This window comes from Anolis carolinensis, unplaced genomic scaffold (genome assembly GCF_035594765.1).
Source record: "Anolis carolinensis isolate JA03-04 unplaced genomic scaffold, rAnoCar3.1.pri scaffold_84, whole genome shotgun sequence".
NCBI lineage: Eukaryota > Metazoa > Chordata > Lepidosauria > Squamata > Dactyloidae > Anolis > Anolis carolinensis.
In genome coordinates this window covers 1-22627 of record NW_026943893.1, presented here as the reverse complement: position 1 = coordinate 22627, position 22627 = coordinate 1, and the positions used below count along the sequence as shown (strand labels likewise).

The window sequence follows — 22627 nt, the reverse complement described above, 5'->3', positions numbered from 1 at the left end:
CTCTACCTTCCAGATGCTTCGACTGTAGTTTGGTGCATATGTTTTGTAAGTCAACATTTCCATATTTTTGTAGTTTGCTTGGCCTGCTTTCAAGCAGTGTGACCGAGAGCACAAAAGGGGGCTGGAAACACTGCGTTCCTCTCTCTTTAAAGACTTCGTCACATTGAAGCTGGGAGGTGTTTACAGCCGTGTTCAGTCCATTGAGAAATGAAATGGATGATTTTCCTGCCGTCATCACACTATTAAATCCCAAGGCTCTTGGAGAGACCTTCCCCGTCCTTTTGGGGGTTTGCTCTGTGATCTCAGGCCCCTTCTACACTGCCACATACCATCCAGGTTTTCTGCTTTGAAGCGGATTATATGGCAGTATAGACTCATATAATCCAGTTCAAAGCAGATAACGTGGATGATCTGCTTTGATATTCTGGATTATGTGGCAGTGTAGATCCAGCCTCACCCAGAGTCTTGTGTCTCGCATTTTGGAGGGAAGGAAGGCCAGCCTCGGCAGGGTCCGGGTTCCCGGGGATGATGAGACATGTGGTTGGGGGGCTCCCTTTACCTCCTTCCCTCCTTCCTTCCCTCCCGCTCCCTCCAGACAAGCACCACGGCCCAGGCCTGGTCTGCAGTCACTTATTTTAATAGTTCCACGAAAGGATCGCACTCAATGCGCACTCGCACTCACAGGCAGACACGTCCTCGAAGCCCCCCATTGCAAAGAGAACAGACGGGGCCAGATCCGGCGTGACGGGGAAAGGGTGGGGGAGAGAGGGGCCTTCCTTCTTTCCTTTGTGTCATTACTCACAATGATGAAAATAATAATTATTATTGTATTGTCAAAGGCTTTCACGGCCAGAATCGCTGGGGGGTTGTGTGGCTTCTGGGCTGTGCGACCAATGTGTTCTAGCAGCATTTTCTCCTTTTTCGTTTCGCTTGCATCTGTGGCTATTGCCATCTTCAGACAGCTCCTGGTGGTCACGCAAGTGGCGTCTATATACCTGTCCAGGGTGGGAGAATTAAACCATTGCCTGTTAGACCCATGTACAGGGTCATGGCAAGCTTGAGTTGCAAGTGCCTGACAACCACTTTGCAAGACTACTCAGAGAAGCCATTGAAACGCACAAGCACATGGACAATTTCAACAGAAAGGAAGAAACCATGAAATGAACAAAACGTGGCCACCAGTACCGAAAAACACCAGAATCAAGACCATGAATAAGGGACACCACCCAGGCACAGGAAGTCTCCAGGCAGGAAGCAATCAAAGGTTATTCAACTCCCCCAGAGAAAGGATGTCTCTAGAGCAGGCACAGGCCACCTTGGGCCCTCCTTCCAAGTGTTTTGGAACTCAACTCCCACAATTCCTACCAGCTGGTAGGTTGTTAGGAATTGTGGAAGTTGAAGGCCAAAACACCTGGAGGGCCGAAGTTGGCCCATGCAAACAATACTTGCTAACGGGTGGCTCCCACTCAACACTTGCAAATCAAGACTGGAATTTCACTCTTTACACTTGTTTAACAGACAATGGTTCTTTCCTCCCATCCTGGACGTCCCACAGGCATATAGACGCTGCTTGCTTTACACCAGGTGCCAGTAGCCACAGGTGCAGGCAAAACGTCAGAAGAATGTGCTGCTGGAGTACAGCCAGTCAGCCTGGAAAACCACACCACACCCCAATAATTATTAACAATTAGGAGGAGCCGCAGTCAGGGTCCGGGCTTCTTGGCGGGGAGCGTGAGGCCGCCCTTCCTCTCCACCCGCGCGTAAGGCTCGAAGGCCGAGGGGCCCAGTCCGTATCCGCCACCCCCGCCGGGCAAGTCATGGAGGCCCCCGAAGCAGCGCAGGGGGAAGGCCGGGGGCGGTGGCACCAGGGGGGCGGGCAGCGCCAGGCCGAAGGTCCCGGGCGAGGGGGCTTCCGGGGGGGTGCCGGAGGAGGCCGAGGCCGAGGCGGAGGGAGGGGCCCCCGGGGAGAGCAGGGCTGGAGGGGGTGGCGGGGCGGCGGCGGCGAGGAGGCGGCCCTGCTCCAGGAGGCGGAGGATGTTGCAGGTGGCGAAGGACTCCGAGGAGGAGGAGGAGGAGCCCCCCGGCGGGGAGCGCTTGGCCGAGTCCCGGCTCTGGTCCTTCTTCTGCTTCGTCCGCCGGTTCTGGAACCACACCTTCACCTGCAGCACAAGCAAGGGAGCGGGGCAGAAGGGAGGGAGCAAAGAGTTCATTAGTCACGGTCGTGATTCGGTCCTGTTCCATTATCTGGGCGGAGGCCAAAAGGGGGCGCTAGACAGAGAAGCACTGTCCGTTCTATCAATCATTCCCCCTGTTTTCGCTGGTTATTCCCCCTCCTTGCTTTCTACATACATACATATTAGGCATGTGCAAAAAATAGGAACAGTCGGCATTCGTAATAAAATCGGAAGTTTTGTAATTCGGAAGCTATATCCGAAGCGTTTGCATAGCCCACACCAAATATTTTAGAATCAAAACTGACCCCATACTTCTTCGTTTTAGTTTTGTAAATCTCAGAAGGCTCCCAAAGTCAGTTTCATATTCAGCGCAAGGCAAGGAAGCAAAGCCCTTCAGCCAAAAAGGCTGCCTGCCCGCCTTGCCATTCCTCTCCCTGGAATTAATGGCGTCTGGGCATTAGGAGCGGTCCAAAGAGGGAGCAGTGCATTTTGGGAACAGCACAGAACTCTGGGAAATGTAGTTTGGGAAGGGAAGGAGCCCTACGCCAAAGAATTCAAAAGGCTCTGCCCTAAACTACATTTCCCAGTATGCATTAGCATCAGAAAGCACCAATCAGGAGACATACAGGTGTTGATATTCTGCTACACTATGATTTCTGCTCCTGGGTTATACATGGCAGTTCCTAATTGGTTCTGCATTAAAAACATGGAGACAGTTTGTTACAGTGCAAAAATGTTGTCTTTGCGCAAGTGACATCACCCTATAGCACATTTGCTTTTCCATGAATTTAGCGATGTTCCTGCCACAAAAGCAAAGTTTCTGGAGTAGAATAACTACATTCAAAGTGTTGTCAAAAGCTTTCATGGCTGGGATCACAGGGTTGTTGTATGTTTTCTGGGCTTTATGGCCATGTTCCAGAAGTATTATCTCCTGACGTTTCGCCCACACCTATGGCAGGCATCCTCAGAGGTTGTGAGGTTCTGAGGGTGCCTGCCATAGATGTGGGTGAAACATCAGGAGTGAATACTTCTGGAACATGGCCATACAGCCCAGAAAACATACAACAACCCTACTTTCAAAGTAATTACAACACCATGAAACAGAAAATAACACTTTGAAACTACAAACAGATTTTCTTTATTATTTTTAAAAAAGTTGTTTATAAAAAAAAAACGCCAAAAATCTGTGAGTGAGCTAAATGTTCTGAAATTTGGTGGACAAACAGTGGTCAGTGTGTTCTACCATTGTGGCAAGTTTCACCCCAATAGATTTAAAAATGAGGGAGGGAGGAGCCCCTGAAGTTTCCCAAATTATAGTCATTTAATTATACACAATTACTGTAACAAAATAGTAAAGAAATTTTGTTAGTCTCATTACAGTAATGAAATTTTGCATAAGTATACTTTAGAAACGCCTTAGAAACAAAGCACCAGTGCCGCCCCCCCAGTTTTGAACCATTTTTATGGATCGCTTATTCCTATACACACACACACACACACACACATTTACTGTATATACTTGAGTATAAACCTAGTTTTTAAGCCCTTTTTTTAAGACTGAAAAAGCTCCCCTTGGCTTATACTCGGGTGAGGGTCCTGGTTGGCTTATATTTGGGTCAGCTTATACTTGAGAATATATGGTACATTTATTATTTTTCTCAATTATTAGTAGTATTATTATATTTATTATTGTTCTCTATTATTGTTGTTACTATTACATTTATTTTACTCTATTTTTATTATTATTATTAATACATGTATTATTTTCCTGTATTATTATTATTATTATTATTATTATTATTACATGTATTATTTTACTCTATTATTATTAAAAGGATACATAAGCACATTTACATTGAAGAAGATGAGAATAATGATTTGATCAGAGCTGGACAGTCTTCTCTTAAATTTGAGCTTTATGTAAATATTCAAAAACAATTAACCTACTGATGCCTCAATTAATGTAATTTTATTGGTATCTATTTTTATTTCTGAAATTTCCCACCCTCGGCTTATACTGGAGTCAATGTTTTCCCAGTTTTTTTGTTGTAAAATTAGGTGCCTCGGCTTATATTCGGGTCGGCTTATACTCGAGTATATACGGTATATATATAAATGCTATAGGTACTGTTCCATTATCTGAGTGGAGGCCACAAGGGGATGCTAGAGAGCGAAGGATAGTCAATTTGGGGGGGGGGGGGAATTGACTATCCTTTTTCCCTACCATTTCCCGCTGTTTTTCTGTCATTTCTCCAACCCATCTCGCCATCATCAAAACAACTAGAACTAGGATATGGGAAAGGGGCTTGGAGAATAACCAGTGAAAATAGAGGAAATGGTTGTACTCCTTCAGCCCTACTGCCTCCCCCGTAAAATGGACTATCCTTCTCTCTCTAGCGCCCTCTTTTGGCCTCCGCCCAGATAATTGAACTATACCCCCGTGTCTTTTAATACTGGGAGCCAGATTGTGTTCATTTCCATGGAATCCTCCTTTCTGTTGAAATTGCCCACGTTATTCTTGTGGCTTTCAATGGCTTCTCTGTGTCGCCAGGCATGGTGGTTGTGAGAGTGGTCCAGCATTTCTGTGTGTCCAGATCATAGAATCATAGAATCATAGAATAGTAGAGTTGGAAGAGACCTCATGGGCCATCCAGTCCAACCCCATTCTGCCAAGAAGCAGGAAATCGCATTCAAAGCACCCCCGACAGATGGCCATCCAGCCTCTGCTTAAAAGCCTCCAAGGAAGGAGCCTCCACCACGGCCCCGGGGAGAGAGTTCCACTGGTGAACAGCCCTTCTCACAGTGAGGAAGTTCTTCCTGATGTTCAGGTGGAATCTCCTTCCTTTCCTGTAGTTTGAAGCCCTTGTTCCCTTGTGTCCTAGTCTGCAGGGCAGCAGAAAACAAGCCTCCTCCCTCTTCCCTATGACTTCCCTTCACATATTTGTACATGGCTATCATGTCTCCTTTCAGCCTTCTCTTCTGCAGGCTAAACATGCCCAGCTCTTTAAGCCGCTCCTCATAGGGCTTGTTCTCCAGACCCTTCATCATTTTAGTCGCCCTCCTCTGGACGCTTTCCAGCTTGTCAACATCTCCCTTCAACTGCGGTGCCCAGAGTTGGACACAGTGTGATTCCAGGTGTGGTCTGACCAAGGCAGAATAGAATAAGGGGGAGCAGGACTTCCCTGGATCTAGACGCTATTCCCCTATTGATGCAGGACAGAATCCCGTTGGCTTTTTTAGCTGCCGCATCACATTGTTGGCTCATGTTCACCTTCCTCCCCACGAGGACTCCAAGGTCTTTTTCGCACACACTGCTGTCAAGCCAGGCATCGTCCCCCATTCTGTATCTTTGATTTCCATTTTTTCTGCCGAAGTGAAGTATCTTGCATTTGTCCCTGTTGAACTTCAAGATCATATGCTGTGCCCAGGTTGGTTCATCAAGTGCTTTGCTATGGCTGATTTTTCAACCTCAAGGGACAGAAAGGGTCGTCATCTGCTTTCAAGGCAACCCATGGCGACCCTAAGGGACCCTAGGGCATCCGGGGGTTGCAAGGGGCCCCCAGAGAGTAAGCCAGGGTGGTGCCATGGTTTGAATGCTGGGCTAGGACTCTGGCTGTGGAAGTTCAGCAAGGGAAGCCCCGTTTCAAACCACCTGAAGTCACCTTTGTGACCCCAAAGCAGAAGAATTTAATTACTTGTCCGAACGCATCTCCTCCTATGAGCCAGCAAGATCCCCGAGATCATCTGGAGAGGCCCTGCTCTCGGTCCCACCTCCTCAGAGGCGCGGCTGGTGGGAACGAGGGACAGGGCCTTCCTTCTCGGTGGTGGCTGCTCGGCTGTGGAACTCCCTCCCAAGAGAGATGCGTCAAATCCCAACCCTGTTGGGCTTCAGAAAAGCCCTAAAAACATGGCTGTGTGCCCAGTCTTTTAATCAATAAATGGCGAAGATGACACGGACCGAACTATGGACAAAGCATGAGGATGAACGGATCTGATTTTATGTTTGAAACGTATATTTTAATGTACAATGTATTTTAATAGTTTTAACTGTTTTATGTGCTGTTTTATATTGATTTGTATGGGCATCTAATGGTTGCCACTGTTGTAAGCCACCCTGAATCCCTTTGGGTGAGAAGGGCGGGATATAAATGTGATAAATAATAAATAAATAAATAAATAAGAAAGCCATAGAAAAAAGGGGGGGAGGGCATGGCCTTGATTTCCATGCAAGAGCTGAGCAGGGGAGGGATGCCTCTTGGAGGCCTGCCTTTTGAAGGCTGACATAAGTCAACAATAACAATGTTGTGACTCAGCTGGAGTCTCAGAGTGACTCTGATGGGGATTGTGGGATTCAGGTTCAGAGTGTCCCTATTGTGAGAGATGAGGAGCAGGGAGGCATTCCTATTGCGCCAAAATGCTAATGTGTATGTGTGTGTGTAAAGAAAACCTTGCAAAGTTGGTTTGCAAAGGGAACTCTGCAAAAGAGCTCAGCCTTTTTGCAGAGGCAAGGCCACGCCTAAAACAATGTATCTGTTTGATGGCAGGTGGCTGAGATTGTCAGTTGGAATTTGAGCTTGGAGGGAGAACACAGAAAAAGACAGGGCTCTCTAGCTATGGTCAAGTAGTAGTTTTGAATATGCTATGCTGTATATATTGATGCTGATTGATTAGTTATTGATCTTATGCAACTACATGCAACCATTTTATATTTCTTTTCCGTTGCTCCCCCTAATATCTATCCTCCAGAATACCCCACTCCCTTATGACCCTGTTCGCTGTGGTTTTTATTTTTATGTCTTTCTCACCCCGAGTTTTAACTTAATGTTCATGTGGTCTGCCCTTGTTTTCATTGTCTCCTTGTTTTATTTTGTAATGGATATTATTTACTGTATTGTTTATTGTATTGTGTTGTGCTGTTCTTTTATATGCTGTTTACATTGTATTGTTTTGGGCGTGGCCCCATGTAAGCCGCCCCGAGTCCCCATTGGGGAGATGGTGGCGGGGTATAAATAAAGTTTTATTATTATATTATTATTACATGGACATTGTACGATTGCAGAACTGTTTTGTATTTCAACTCAACAAGCAAGAGTAAAGTTCCTTTGTTCTTTTCAATTCCTCTGCCTGGTCTGAGTCTTTTGCACATGGTGTTAACTGGACTCTGCTGATTCCGCTGCACACTCACCTGGTAACAATTCCCATGGCAGGGAATGGTGGAGATGATACTGAAGCTAGCCAGGTGCAAAGGGAGGATAGCTCCCAGCTAGATAACATGCAGACAGAGGCTGCTGTTAAGGAGCTGTCTGGCCTTGACCAAACAGCATCTCTAAATCGGGCTGGCTGTTTTGAATTTCGGGTTTGCAGGAGTGTCAGATTAGCAAACAAGAAAGAGAAAGAGGTTAGAGGGCAAAGAAATGCATTCATGCTGTGCAGAGAATATTAAAGGGTGTGCTGAGAGAGAAGCCTTTGTCAAAAGCAACATCTCATTTGAGTTAGAAGTAGCTCTTGGTTTCTTGGATTATCCTGTAATCAAGTTCATGGGACTATGTCATGTATTATTGGAACCTTGTTTCATGTCTAAGATTTTCTTGGATTGTTCTGTATAGCCTTGGTTTTGCAACTATCTTTTGGATCTTTACTTTTGTTTTCAATAACTATTTATTTTCTATTTCCTAATAAACTACAAAAGACTTCAACCTGTGTTCAGCAAGGTGAACCTATCCTAAGGTGCAACAAACAACACCAATGAAACCCTGAGGGTAGATCTCAACAATCTCACAAAAGGGCATGGCTCTTCTGAGAGAATCACAACAATATTTTCTTCTGCAATGGAAAAACAAAGCAAAACTGCCTCCTTTCCAGGGAATTCTATTTTGGCCTCGCTTGCCGCTGTTCCGAGTTCAAGAGGGCCCTCCATCAAGCCCAACGGCAATGGGAAAGGGCCCTCCCTGCATCTGGAACCGGGGGCTTTGTGGCGCGTCGTGGCTAAATCCACGGTTTAAAACCCAAACGCAGCGCTTGGCCTGGGAGGCCTGGTGCTATAAATAGGGCGCGGGTGATACTAATCTATGTGGGTCAATAGAGCCGAAAGAGGATTGTGTGCGATTGCTGGGAGCGGAGCGGGATTGATGCAGGCGAGTGAGTGAGTGACTGGCCGACCGAGAGACCAGAGGGGATGACCGGGTGGCCGAGAGGGCAGCAGGAGGAGGAGGAGGAAGAGGAAGAGGAAGAGGAAAAGGAAAAGGAAAAGGAAGGGAAGGAAGGAAGGAAGGAGAGAGGGGGGGAGAGAGAGGGGGGGAGAGAGGTGCCAAATGGCAGGCTCTAAAGGCTCAACCTACATTTCAGAGGGCGGCCTTGAGGATAAGCGGGCAAACAAAGGATGCTGCTGGCTCTGAAAGGCAGCATCTCCGGCCAAGAAACCAAGTCAGGAGGCTTCCCACGGACTGAGCGGCCTTCTCCTTGCCTTACAGCAAAAGGGAGGAATCTCAGCGGGAGAGACCTGCCTTGGAAAAGGACCACTGACTCCAGCCAAACTGTTTAGATATACAAGGACAATGCATAGATATGTTGGGAATGTGAAACACATCAAGGTGCTTTTTGCCCTTTGGGGTGGGCCTGCGACAAGGCCAAAGGATATTGGTGATCTGATACCAAATGCTGTCTGGGTGGAACAAGGGATGCATTGGGAAAGGACTGACTTCACAAATGGAATGTGTATATATATATATATATATATATATATATATAGAGAGAGAGAGAGAGAGAGAGAGAGAGAGAGAGAGAGCGCAAAGTGATCTTGTGTGTAGCCATTTTCTGTCTCTTGTTAGACCTGGGGCCTTTTCGTACAATACTTTGCCGTGGAAACCCATCTTTTCCAAATAACACTCTCTCAGATACATAATGGATAACCTTGCTAAGAAAACCCTTTGATAGAGTGGAAATAAATCAGGAATGACTTGAAGGCACACAACAACAACAACAGCAACAACAACAGCCCATGGTGGCTCCCAAGCCAACAGGGGAGATGAATCTGCCTTCATTCTCAACCTAAGCAACACTGTTCCAAGGTGCTTCATTTTCATCTCTGAATCGGTTCAGCACCTTGGAAAGCTCCTTGTGAGCCCAATGTGTTTTCTCCTGGACCCACTGCTCTGCTGGGACCCAGATCCAAAGGCCTCCTTCTCCTCCTTCCTGGGCCCAAATCAAGAGTCTGATGGCCTCCGTGATGGCTTCTTAGTGGACCACAAACTAAATAGGAGCCAACAGTGTAATGCAGCAGCAAAAATACCAATGCGATTCTAGGCTGCCTCCAAAAGAGGATAGTGGCCAGATCGAGAGAAGTCATGGTGCCCCTTCTCTTCTGCTTTACTCAGATATTTTCACCTGGAATAATAACCCGGGGTCCAGTTCTGGGCAAAATAATTAAAAGACAAACTAGAATGTGTCCAGAGAAGGGTCACCAAAATGGCCCAAGGTCTGGAAACCATGACCCCTTTAAGGAGCAAATAGAATTTTTTAAACAGAGGTCAGATGGCCATCTGTTGGGAGGTTTAGAACCAGGCCTGCACAACCCATGGCCCTCCAGATGATTGAGCCCCCAACTCCCAGAAGCCCCAATTGCCAGCTGGTACAATGGTCAGGAATTCTGGAAGCTGAAGTCCAAAACGAATGGAGGGAAGGCCCCAGGTTGTGCAGGACTGGTCTACATGATGCCTTCCTACAGGAGAGGGTTGGGCTGGATAGCCCTTGGGGTGCTCTCTTCCTACTCAAAGGTCCTATGGCTGGAGGTGGCTGATGCAGAAGTGCCCCTTGTGCCAAAAAGGGCAAGCCTCCAGGCCCCGGGCTCCTTCAACATCCCATTCCTCCTCTTTCATGTCTTTCCTCCCTCCACTTTGCTGGGTGCAAACCTTCTCCTTCACTAATGACTTCATTAATTATAAAGATTTAAAAGTAATGCAGATTCAATATTCAGGTAAGACCAAATGGGGAGGGAGAGCTAAGTCTCCAGGAGACAGGGTCAGCGTTCAGAACAACCTTCACAGATGAGAGGAACGATTGGCCAAATCTAACAGAATGACTTTCAACAAGGGGAAAAGTAAGATATTTCATTTAGGCAAAAAAATAATAATCCAAATGCACAGTGTGATGCAGCAGCTGAAAAAGCCAAAGGGATTTTGGGCTGCATCCAAAGGATTCTAGTGTCCAGATCGAAGGAAGAAGTCCTGGTGCCTTTGTATTCTGCTTTGGTCAGATCTCTTCACCTGGAATCACATTGTGTCCAATTCAGGACAACACAGTTCAAGAGAGATATTGACTCTAAGCTGGAAGGGGTCCAGAGGGCAACTAGAAGGATCAAAGGTCTGGAGACCATGAATGATCCCTCCGAGGAGCATCTTAAAGAGCTGGGCACGTTTAGCCTGCAGAAGAGAAGGCAGAGACATGAGAGGAGCCATGGAAAAATAAATATCTGAAAGGATGTCCTAAGGAAGAGGGAGCAGGCTTGTTTTCTGCTGCCTTGGAAACTAGGACTCAATGGAGCCATGGATTCTAATGAAAGGAAAGGAGATTCCATTGAACATTAGGAAGAACTTCTCAGAGCTGTTCAGCAGTGGAGTCTAGTAGGGACAGAGGCTGGATGGCCATCTGTCAGGGAGGCTTTGGTTGTGCTTTTCTGCATGAAGGGAGTTGGACTAGATGGCCCACATGGTCTCTTCCAACTCTATGATTCTATGATTCTATGCGCTGGAACTGACAGGCCTGGGATGCATCTAATGTGCCGCTTGGCCGGGCTCCCAGATGCCAGGCGCAGAGCAAGCGAGTGAGTGAGTGAGTGAGCGAGGGAGAGAGTGCTGCTGGCAGAGGACCGGCCCCATGACGATGACGATTATGACGATGGGCCTGCCTGCCTGCCTGCCTGCCTGCCTACTTACTAGATGCTGCTGCGCTTCCTCCCGCTCTCTGCCCTGCCGATGACCTCCTCCTCCTCCTCCTCCTGCGCTCAGTTCATCCGCTGCCTTTGGCTTCCGATCTCTGTAGCATCGGTGGCTCGGAGCCATGTTCTCTCCACAGCCGCTTCCATGCCAGGAGCCACATTAGGGATGAGGGTGACTTATCCGAGGCTCGTGATGGATGGGGAAGAGCTGGGGAAAAGGCTTATTTGCTTTTTTCTTCTGGGTTGCAACATCTACCGCCTGGGATCCAGCATAAATCCCACATGCGGAGTGGCACATGAACTGCGCTGCACAACCCACGTCACGCTGCCCTGAATTACGGCTGCAATTATACATTGAATGAGTGTACTCGGAGCGGACTCTAACTGCCACGGCTCCATCCTGTGGGATTATGGGAGCTGCGGTTTGACAAGGCCTTCTCTGCCCAAATGTGCCGGTGCCTCCCCAAACGACAGCTCCCGGGATCCCAAAGCATTGAGTCATGTTGCAGATAAAGTGTGCTCAAACGGCACTCATTCTCCAGTGCAAATGCTCCCCAGGAAAGCAAGCGCCTGAGCAAATGGCACATGGATACCTGTGCATAAGGCAGACTGGTTTGCATATATATATATATCCAGAGACAAATGCGCATCCATGTCGCCCAGAGCGCATCCATGCAACACTCCACTCCTGCAGCCCTGAATGGGGACGGAAAAGCCCAAGGGATTCTGCAGGGGAACATCAAAGGCGGAGAGTGCATCTACATTGCCCAGTGGATGCAGTTTGAGCCCACTTTACCTGCTGTGGCTGAATGCTAGGATTTGTAGTTTGCACTTTTGGGCAGAGAAGGGTCAAGGCCTTGTGAAGCTACAACTCTCACAGTTCAGTCTGCTAAATGGGAATGACTATGGAGGTCCCTTTGGTGAGAACAGCTCTACCGAAGACTGATCCATTTTTGAAGCTGGTGAGGACCTATGGAGCCCCATACAGCCCACCAGGAGGACCATGAATCCCTATATAGCACATTCCACCTGAACATTAGGAAGAACATCGGAGTCTGGTGGGAGCTCCTTCTTTGGAGGCTTTGAAACAGGATGGATGGCCATCTGTCAGGGAGGCTTTGATTGTGCTTTTCCTGCTTGGAAGAAGGGGTTGTTCTGGATGCCCTTTGGGGGTCCCTTCCAAATCTATTATTCTATTTTTGTGTTATGATACATCGGTGGGGGTCGTGTATCAACGAGGATCGAAATGATGTGCAGTAAACGAAACCCTGCACTCTACAATATTTAATTGTAAACATGGGAATTGGTAATGTTCATGTTTTGCCTTCTATTTGAGAAAAGCTTGTCAGCATGAATTCTAATTTTTGGCATGAAAAACCCAACCAGAATTTCCTCCTGAAGTCTGTGTTAGCCTGTTACTGCAGATATTTAATACTTTTTCTTACAGTATACCTATACAATTTATATTACTTTGATTTCTAGTCATTTATTAAGGGATATGTTTCATTTCATAATATGTAAGATATTAAAGTAATAGGATGGACTTATATGATTTCACAATGCCCCAATTTAGCGTAGGGTTTAAATACAAATAAATGTGGGTGGGTTTTTTTATTGTAAGCCGCCCGGAGTCCCCTGTTGGGTGAGAAGGGCGGGATATAAATATTGTAATAATAAATAAATAAATAAGTCTATGATTCCCAGGTGGTTCTGAAAGGAATATGCTAAAGGTCCTTTCCCCGGTGCTAGAACTCCCTTCCTGGAGAGGTGAGACTGCTGTTCAAGCTGGAAAGTGTCCAGAGGAGGGCGACTCAAAGTGTCAAGGGTCTGGAGAACAAGCCCTGTGAGGAGCGGCTTAAAGAGCTGGGCATGTTTAGCCTGCAGAAGAGAAGGCTGAGAGAGAGGAGACAGGATGGCCTGGCCTTGTATCAGGATGTGAGAGAGGGGAAGTCCTAGGGAGGAGGGAGGGAGCTTCCTTTCTGCTGCCCTGGAGACTAGGACGCAAGGGAACAAGGGCTTCAAACTACAGGGAAGGAAGGAGATTCCACCTGAACATCAGGAAGAACTTCCTCACGGTGAGAACTATTTAGCAGTGGAACTCTCTGCCCCGGACTGTGGTGGAGGCTCCTTCTTTGGAGGCTTTGAAGCAGAGGCTGGATGGCCATCTGTCGGGGGTGCTTTGAATGCGATTTCCTGCTTCTTGGTAGAATGGGGCTGGACTGGATGGCCCATGAGGTCTCTTCCAACTCTAGGATTCTTCCCAAGTTAGGAGAAGGCCTTCCTGCTTGGCCTTGGAAGAGGACTGCTTGGGGCTCAAAGCGCTGGGTGGTCTATTGATTGTTTTCTTTGGAACTCCATTCTTTTAAATTGACTTTAACTTTATTGACAGCTTAATTACAGCGGCTGGCTTTTGTTTGAACAGGAACAGCTTGAGTCTTGGACTGGGAGAAAGGGCAGCCACAGACGAGGCAGGCTCCTCTGGTAGGACCACGTTGCCATCGCCTTCCTCTGAGGCTGAGAGAGTGTGACTTGCTATAGAGTTTCTGAGGCTGAGCAGAGATTCGAACTCTGATCCCTCCAGAGGAGCCCTGTGCTGCATCTACACTATTGAATCAATGCGTTTTGGCATCCCATTAACTGCCATGGCTCCATGCAATGGGATCTTGGAAGTTGGAGTTTGGTCCTTCGGCAGAGAAGGCCATGAGACCTTGTGAAACTGCAAATCCCATGGTTCCATAGCATTGGGGGATTTCGGTTTTGCCCAGAATCTATTTCATTGTCCTAGCACATTTAGGGCAACTACGCATCCCATCCCGGCTCGCAACGCAGCATCTTTGAAGACTTCCATGCCTTGGCTTTTGTTACAATGGAGAAAGCAGCCCCTGACCTGCATGCGGGCCTGCATGTGTGTTTACAAAGCAAAATGTGCTTTTCTGCCTGCGCCTTCCTTCTGCTAATGAATAGTTAATCATTATCACGGGGATTAATTTTTAAGAGCATTTCCGTAATAGTGGAGCTATGAATAAAAGAGACCCTGCCGACACCAGGCGAGCCTTGGCCAGCCAGCGCTTCCTCTCCTGGGCCTTTGCGGGGTGAGGTCTTCCCCATCATCCCTCTCCTGACCTTTTTCATTGGCAAGGACTGAGGCTGAATCCAGGGACTTCTGCATTTGGTGCTCTTGCCCCAACCTCTGCCAACAATCCAAGCCCTCCCGACAGATGGCCATCCAGCCTCTGCTTAAAGACCTCCATAGAAGGAAGGGGACTCCACCTGGCAGCAGCAGATTCCACTGTTGACCACTTCTGACCATCAGGAAGTTCTTCCTCATGCTGAGGAGGAATCTCTTTTCCTGCCATTGGAACCCATGGCTCCCTGTCCTTCTCTGGAGCAGCAGGATATCAATGACACCCCTCAATGGGACATCCTTTCCTCATGTCCCACTCAGCCTCCTCTTTTCCAAACCAAACCTATCAGCTCCCTCAACTTTCTCTCGGGGATTTATAGTTTCCAGGCTTTTGGCCCTTTTCGCGGCCCTTCCCTGGACACTTTCCATCTTGTCCGTACTCTTCTTGAATTGTTTTTCCTCCAGAACTGGACACAGGGTCATGATTCCAAGTAAAGAAGTCTGGCCAAAGCAGAAGAGAGTGGGACTAGGACTTCCCTCGATCTCGACTCTATATTCCAATTGACGCAGCCTAGGATCACATTGGCCTTTTTAGCAGCTACATCACACTCCTGACTCGTGTCCTGCTTGTGGTCTGCTCAGATTCCTAGGCCTGTTTCCAAGCCATATCTTATATCCCTTCCCTAAATCTGTGTCATATTGATATGATGTGCAGATTTGATAAATGTGGATTTAATATGTGTGGGTATGAAGGAATTTCATGAAAGGTGTAGGGATGGGGCCTGGTTTGGCTGAGGACACAATTTTAAGGAATTAAGGCCTGCAATGACTAACTACCTGCTTGACGAACTATAACTAAAAACCATGATAAGATAAATGTTTACATTTGTTTACATCTGTCAACATTTGCTGATTTGATGAACTTTTGGGGGAAAGGAATGTGTTTACATTAATGGCTCTTTTAAGAAGAAAGTCAACACAAGGCTTACGTCATTACCAACACCAATCAAGAAGAATCAACATCTCCCTGGAAACTGAGATGGAATCAGCATGTTCCAAGATGGAAAACGTCTATTAGTAATTAATTAACAATTTCAGTGAAATATTGCTATATAACAGACCTTATGGCAATCCAAAAAGTGTGGCAGACCAGAGGAGTCTGAACCACCCGCCATGTTCGGGAGAGATGGAGTATGGGAGTGTCAGATCTGCAATGGAAAGCAGATTTCTAGACACTGGGGCCTCCTTTTCTCAAGGGAAGAGGATGGAGTGCGTTTTGGAGTCATGTTTTTAGGGATTTGGGAGTTTTGGAGTTTTGGAACTGTGCTTTGGCAGATATGCAAGGAAGCAGCCTGGCCTAAGAGGAGTTCTTCACAGAGTAAGAATGGAGAAATGTGTTGTCGAAGGCTTTCATGGCCGGGATCACAGGGTTGTTGTATGTATGTTGTGAGGCATAACAACCTCTAAGGATGCCTGCCATAAAGGTGGGCGAAATGTCAGGAGAGAATACTTCTGGAACATGGCCATACAGCCCGGAATACATACAACCACCCAATGGAGAAATGGTGATGTCTGCATGAAGGTGAGTGCATGTACATGTGTGTGAAAGCAGAGTCATGCAGTTGTGGAATCCAACGTAGGTGCATAGAATCTGTATGTCTGTATGTCCAATGTCATTCTTTGTGTAAAAGTTCTGTAAGGGTTCTGATGTACCCTCTCACACTGGAAATTGCAATAAAAAGAACCTTTGTTTTGTTTTACCAAAGAAGGAAACTAGTTGGGACCTAGTTAAAGACTACTTAGAGCTCATCAGCTGAAACTATTCAATTTCAAGTAAAAAATAAGACAAATGGGGAAAAAGTACCAATATAATAAGACCTTAATTATAAGTGAACTTAAGAACCAGCAAAAGCAAGATGGAAGTCAACATTTATTTTACTATTTTTATAAGTAATTTCTTTTCTTTTCTTTTCTTTCCTTCTTTTTCTCTTTCCCTAATATGGGTTTTTCGTTTCTTTTTTTCCTTTTTTTATCTATTTTTTCTTTCTCTCTTTCCTACTTTACTATAAAAATAATTGTTCTCCCAATTTCGATGTACAACATTTTTTTTTTACTTCCTTTATGATATATAAAACTTCAATAAAATATATATATTTTTAAAAAGCATTCATGAGCCCTGGAGACTAGGCTCCTCTTGATGCAGCCTAGGATCACATTGGCCTTTTTAGTTGCTGCATCACACTCCTGACTCATGGGTTCGGCTTGTGGTCCATAAGACTCCTAGACCCCTTTCCTGAGCGGTGTCCATTCTGGTCCCCTTCCTACTCCCAGCCTGCCAGTATCCTCTGTGAGTCTGGGTTTGTATTCTGCAAACCCAATGCAGGGCCTTGACTGGGATGGTGGGGGGCTTGCCTTGGGGTGGTCCTCTGCCCCTTCCCTCCTTCCCATTCCCTGCCTGGGCTGCCCCGCTTCCATCCTTCCTTCCTTCCTTCCTTCCTTCCTTCCTTCCTTCCTTCCTTCCTTCCATCCTTCCTTCCTTCCTTCCTTCCTTCCTTCCTTCCTTCCTTCCTTCCATCCTTCCTTCCTTCCTTCCTTCCTTCCTTCCATCCTTCCTTCCATCCTTCCTTCCTCCCTTCCTTCCTTCCTTCCATCCATCCTTCCTTCCTTCCTTCCTTCCATCCTTCCTTCCTTCCTTCCTTCCTTCCTTCCATCCTTCCTTCCTTCCTTCCTTCCTTCCATCCTTTCCTTCCTTCCTTCCTTCCTTCCTTCCTTCCTTCCTTCCTTCCTTCCATCCATCCTTCCTTCCTTCCATCCATCCATCCATCCTTCTTCCTTCCTTCCTTCCTTCCTTCCTTCCATCCATCCTTCCTTCCTTCCTTCCTTCCTTCCATCCTTCCTTCCTTCCTTCCTTCCTTCCTTCCTTCCTTCCTTCCTTCCTTCCTTCCATCCTTCCTTCCTTCCATCCATCCTCCTTCCTTCCTTCCTTCCTCCTTCCTTCCTTCCTTCCTTCCTTCCTTCCTTCCATCCTTCCTTCCTTCCTTCCTTCCTTCCTTCCTTCCTTCCATCCATCCTTCCTTCCTTCCTTCCTTCCTTCCTTCCTTCCTTCCTTCCTTCCTTCCTTCCATCCTTCCTTCCTTCCTTCCTTCCATCCATCCTTCCTTCCTTCCTTCCTTCCTTCCTTCCTTCCTTCCTTCCATCCTTCCTTCCTTCCTTCCATCCATCCTTCCTTCCTTCCTTCCTTCCTTCCTTCCTTCCTTCCTTCCTTCCTTCCATCCTTCCTTCCTTCCTTCCTTCCATCCATCCTTCCTTCTTCCTTCCTTCCTTCCTTCCTTCCTTCCTTCCTTCCATCCTTCCTTCCTTCCTTCCTTCCTTCCTTCCTTCTTCCTTCCTTCCTCACCTGCGTCTCGGAGAGGTTGAGCTGCCTGGCCAGCTCCGTCCGCTCCCGTCCCACGACGTATTGGCAGCGCTGGAACTCCAGCTCCAGCCGGTAGAGCTGCTCGCGGTGAAAGAGGTCCGGGTTCTCTTGGGCCGGTCGAGGTCCAGGCCTTTGGGAGGACGATCTCCCGGATGGTCCCTTTGGCATCTGAAAGACAGGGGCCCCGTTATTCCCAGAGCGACCCCACAGGGAAGAGAGACCAAAGGCGAGGGCCCATGGGTTCATGTGGAGCAGTGGCATGGCTGAGCCAAACCCATGGCTTCTAGGAGTCTAACTGGGAGTGACCAAGGGCAGGAAGGCCTGCCATTCCGTCATAAAGGGAGCAGGCTTCCTTCCTGCTGCCCTGGAGACTAGGCCTCAAAGGAGCCATGGGTTCAAAAGACAAGGAAAGGAGATTCCACGTGGACATTGGAAGACTAAGAGCTGTTCAGCAATGGAACTCTCTGCCTCAGAGTCTATTGGAAGCCCCTTCCTTGGAGGCTTTTAAACAGAGGCCGGATGGATACTCTGATTGAACTTTTCCTGCATGGAAGAAAGAGGGGGTGTGACTGGGTGATCCACTGGGTCTCTTCCACTTCTATGATTCTATCATTTCACAAAATAGGCCAGAAGGAGCCCATCCCAAGTCAAAATCTGAGCCAGAGTCTAGTATTCTGTGGAAATGTGCTTGGGATGCTCTTGTTTGGACCCCTGGCAGTGAGGCTGGAGAAGAGGGTTCAAGTCCCCCTTTCTCAGCCATGGAAACCCATTGGATGACATTATTATTATTATTATTATTATTATTATTATTATTATTATTATTACCCTGCTTTATCTCTCCCAAAGGGGACTCGAAGGACATAAAAACTTTAGCACAGCATTTTAAAATATGCAAATATTAAACAGAATTCATTATAATCAGTATTAAAAGATTCACAGTTAAAACCATTCAAATATATTCAATGCATTTCCAAGGCTAAAACCACAGCACCCCTGAATAGATTTTAAACATCTTCATCTTTAAATGTCTGTTTGAGTAGAAAAGTTTTAGCCTGTTGCCAGAAGGAGAGCAGGGAGGGGGCCTTTTGGGCTTCCCTGGGAAGAAGAAGGAGGAGGAGGAGGAGGAGGAGGAGAGAGAAGAAGAAGAAGAAGAGAAGAAGAAGAAGAAGAAGAAGAAGAAGAAGAAGAAGAAGAGGAGGAGGAGGAGGAGGAGGAGGAGGAGGAGGAGGAGGAGGAGGAGAAGGAGAAGGAGAAGGAGAAGGAGAAGGAGAAGGAGAAGGAGAAGAAGAAGAAGGAGAAGAGGAGGAGGAGGAGGAGGAGAGGAGGAGGAGGAGGAGGAGGAGGAGGAGGAGGAGGAGGAGAAGAAGAAGAAGAAGAAGAAGAAGAAGAAGAGGAGGAGGAGGAGGAGGAGAGGAGGAGGAGGAGGAGGAGGAGAAGGAGAAGGAGAAGGAGAAGGAGAAGGAGAAGGAGAAGGAGAAGGAGAAGGAGAAGGAGAAGAAGAAGAAGAAGAAGAGAAGAAGAAGAAGAAGAAGAAGAAAGAAGAGGAGGAGGAGGAGGAGAAGGAGGAGGAGGAGAAGGAGAAGGAGAAGGAGAAGAAGAAGAAGAAGAAGAAGGAGAAGAGGAGAGGAGGAGGAGGAGAAGGAGGAGGAGGAGGAGAAGGAGAAGGAGAAGGAGAAGGAGAAGGAGAAGAAGAAGAAGACGAAGGAGAAGAGGAGGAGGAGGAGGCGGAGGAGGAGGAGGAGGAGAAGAAGAAGAAGAGGAGGAGGAGGAGGAGGAGGAGGAGGAGGAGGAGAGGAGGAGGAGGAGGAGGAGGCGGGAGGAGGGGAGTCCCAGAGTCGAGGGCATTTGCTATGAGAAGGAAGGCTCTGTTCTCTCTTGTTCCCACCAACCGGGCTTGAGATGGAGGATGGACAGAGAGAAGGAAGGGCCTCTCTCCTCTCCTGCAGGTGATCTCAGGCCCAGAAGGCAGGTTCATACAAGGGGATGCGGTTGGCCAAACAGCCTGGATGTCCCACCTCAGACTAGTTCACCTTGCTGTAGACACCAGGCCGCACACAGAGATAGTCTTTTGTAATTTTATTGAGCAAAAGCAGAATATATATACTATTAAAGTAGGCAGAAATATAGTTCCAAAGGTAGTGGTATAATAGAGACAGTACGGCCTCTAGAAATGAGCAGAGCCACTGAAAGATTGTGCTTCCCAGTCCCATCCCAGTGAGATGACCGTACTAGAGGATACCATGGGGGATGGTATCGAAAGCCGCTGAGAGGTCAGGAGAACCAGCAGGGACGCACTTCCTCTGTCTAGTTCTCTTGTAGATCATCCACCAAGGCGATCAGTGCCGTCTCTGTTCCATAGCCAGGCCTGAATACCTTGGGGAGACATCCCACTCACTCACCTCCGAGGAAGGCAATGGAGGCAAACCTCCTCAGGACAAATGGACCACAGAACCAGCCATCGTCGTTCATTCACTCAGTTGTTTCTGACTCTTGGTGACCTCCTTGACCAGGCCAGGCCAGAGCTCCCTGTCGGCTGTCACCGCCCCCAGTTCCTTCAAGGTCAAGCCACTCACTTCAAGGATGCCATCCATCCATCTTGCCCTCGGTCCGGCCTCTCTTCCTTTTTCCTTCCTTTTTCCTTCCCAGCATCATGATCTTTCCAAGCTTTCCTGTCTCCTCAGGATGTGGCCAAATACTTCATCTTTGCCTCTCATCTCCTTCCCTCCAGTGAGCAGCCACTGGGCATTATTTCCTGGAGGATGGACTGGGTGGATCTTCTTGCCAAGGTCCCAGGCACTCCCAGGATTTTCCTCCAGCACCAAAGTCCAAAAACATCTCTCTTCCTTCCTTTGCTCAGCCTTCCTTATGGTCCAGCTCTCGCATCCACAGGTCACTATAGGGAATACCATGGCTTTGACTATGTGGACCTCGTTGCCAGTGTGATGTCTCTGCTCTTCACTATCTTGTCAAGGTTGGCCATGGCTCTCCTCCCAAGAAGGAAACATCTTCTGACTTCCTGGCTGCCGTCTGCATCTGCAGTGATCTTCAGCCTAGAATACAAAGTCTGTCACTGCCTCCACGTTTTCTCCTCTATTTGCCAGTTGTCAATCAGTCTGGTTGTCATGATCTTGGTTTTCTTGATGTTTAACTGCAACCCATCTTTTGCACTTTCTTCTTCCACCTTAGTGATAAGGCTCCTCGGCTCTTTATTTGCTAAATTTGCTACTACATTTGCTACATTTGCTACATTTATATGCCGCCCTTCTCACCCCGAAGGGGACTCAGAGCGGCTTACAAATAAATTTACATACAAATATATAATAGCATAGTACAATACTGGTAATAAATAACTATATTGTACAGTATCAATATATTGTAATATTATTAGTAATAGTACATGTAAAATTAATATATAATTGATATTATTATATTGTATTATTAGTATTATATCGTATTACAATATCTTCCTCACTTTTGGCCATCAGAGTGGTATCATCTGCATACCTAAGGTTGTTAATGTTTCTTCTGGCAATTTTAACTCCGGCCTTGGATTCCTCAAGCCCCGCACAAACGTCGCATGATGTGTTCTGCGTATAAGTTGAATAGGGAGGGTGAGAGGATGCAGCCCTGGTGTCCGCACTCCTTTCCAATCTGGACCAGTCTGTTGTTCCCTGGTCTGTCTGACTGTGGCTACTTGGTCTTGATACCGATTTCTCAGGAGACAGACAAGGGGACTTGGAATCCCCAGGACCACCAAGCACATGCCACAGTTTATTTTGATCCACACAGTCACCCTGGTGTAAAGACACCCTCAACTTTGGAGAACACAGGCATAACAATGGAGGGAAAACCCAAAGATTCAAGAAATGTGCTCTTGGGATGGAACGAAAGCAGTTTGACACCACTTTGACAACCATGGCTCCATGTTCTCATTTAGACTTTCTGCTTAGCAAGGCCTTCAACTGAACCATGGCAGGGCGTTGGGGATTTTATGATCGGGATTAGGCTTGCTCAAATAATTCGATTTCCCCGTTACCGTTATTAATTCGTTATTTTCGTTAGTTTTGAAGCAATATACGGCCTTGATTGTCCACACGTCTGGATATCGCGGTTTCGAATCGTGAGAGGCCGTTTTTTGTTATGTCGTCGTTTTTTTCATTAGGAAAAAACAGCTTTTGCAAATCTCCAAACTCCCACCATTCAGGCCCTTTCCTTTTGCCCCTCAGCAAAAGGGGCGTCACGGGCTCAGCCAATGGGAGGGGGCGAGGGGAAGGAGGGCCGAGGAGGAGGAGGAGGAAGACGGAGGGGGGAAATGGCCGCCGCCGCCGCCGCCTCGCCTCAGCTCAGGCCTGGTGTCTCTCTGTGAGGCGGGAAGGCGGCGGATGGAGCCGGGAATGGAGAGACCGAGAGAGACAGAGAGGGGCCCGGCGGTGAGGTTTTGACGTCTGTGCGAAGCTAGGCAAGTGGGGTCTGTATATCTGTGGAAGGTCCAGGGTGGGAGAAAGAACTCTTGTCTGTGGGAGGCAAGTGTGAATGTTGCAATTGGTCACCTTGATTAGCATTGAATAGCCTTGCAGCTTCAAAGCCTGGCTGCTTCCTACCTGGGGGAATCCTTTGTTGGGAGGTATTAGCTGGCCCTGATTGTTTCCTGTCTGGAATTCCCATTTTCTGGGTGTTGTTCTTTTACTGTCCTGATTTAGCTTTTCTGTAGCTAAAAATGCATATAAAATTGATTCTATAGGGAGGATAAATGATTGGATTTCAACTCCTACAGCTTGGCTTTCTCTGCCAATAATGGTACCATACCAAACTTAAACCTCCCAAGATTCTGTAGCAGTGAGCCATCTTGGATATTGTAAGGGATTTTTTATTATTATTATTATTATTATTATTATTATTATTATTATTATTATTAGACCTTGCTCCCAGGAAGGTGCCTTCGCTGTGGCTCCCAACTTATCTATCTACCTTTCCACATATTC

At 47.2% G+C, this 22627-nt stretch overlaps 1 protein-coding gene across 1 annotated transcript; it reads right to left on the bottom strand.

Annotated features, from left to right (window-relative positions):
• Positions 1 to 621: 621 nt before the first annotated feature.
• LOC100558909 (ventral anterior homeobox 2) lies at positions 622 to 20114 on the bottom strand. The gene is given in 5 exon segments (XM_062967039.1): positions 622 to 2159; positions 17628 to 17731; positions 17734 to 17784; positions 17787 to 17813; positions 20045 to 20114. Coding segments are annotated over 5 exon segments (708 nt in total). The 3' UTR covers positions 622 to 1703.
• Positions 20115 to 22627: the final 2513 nt, after the last annotated feature.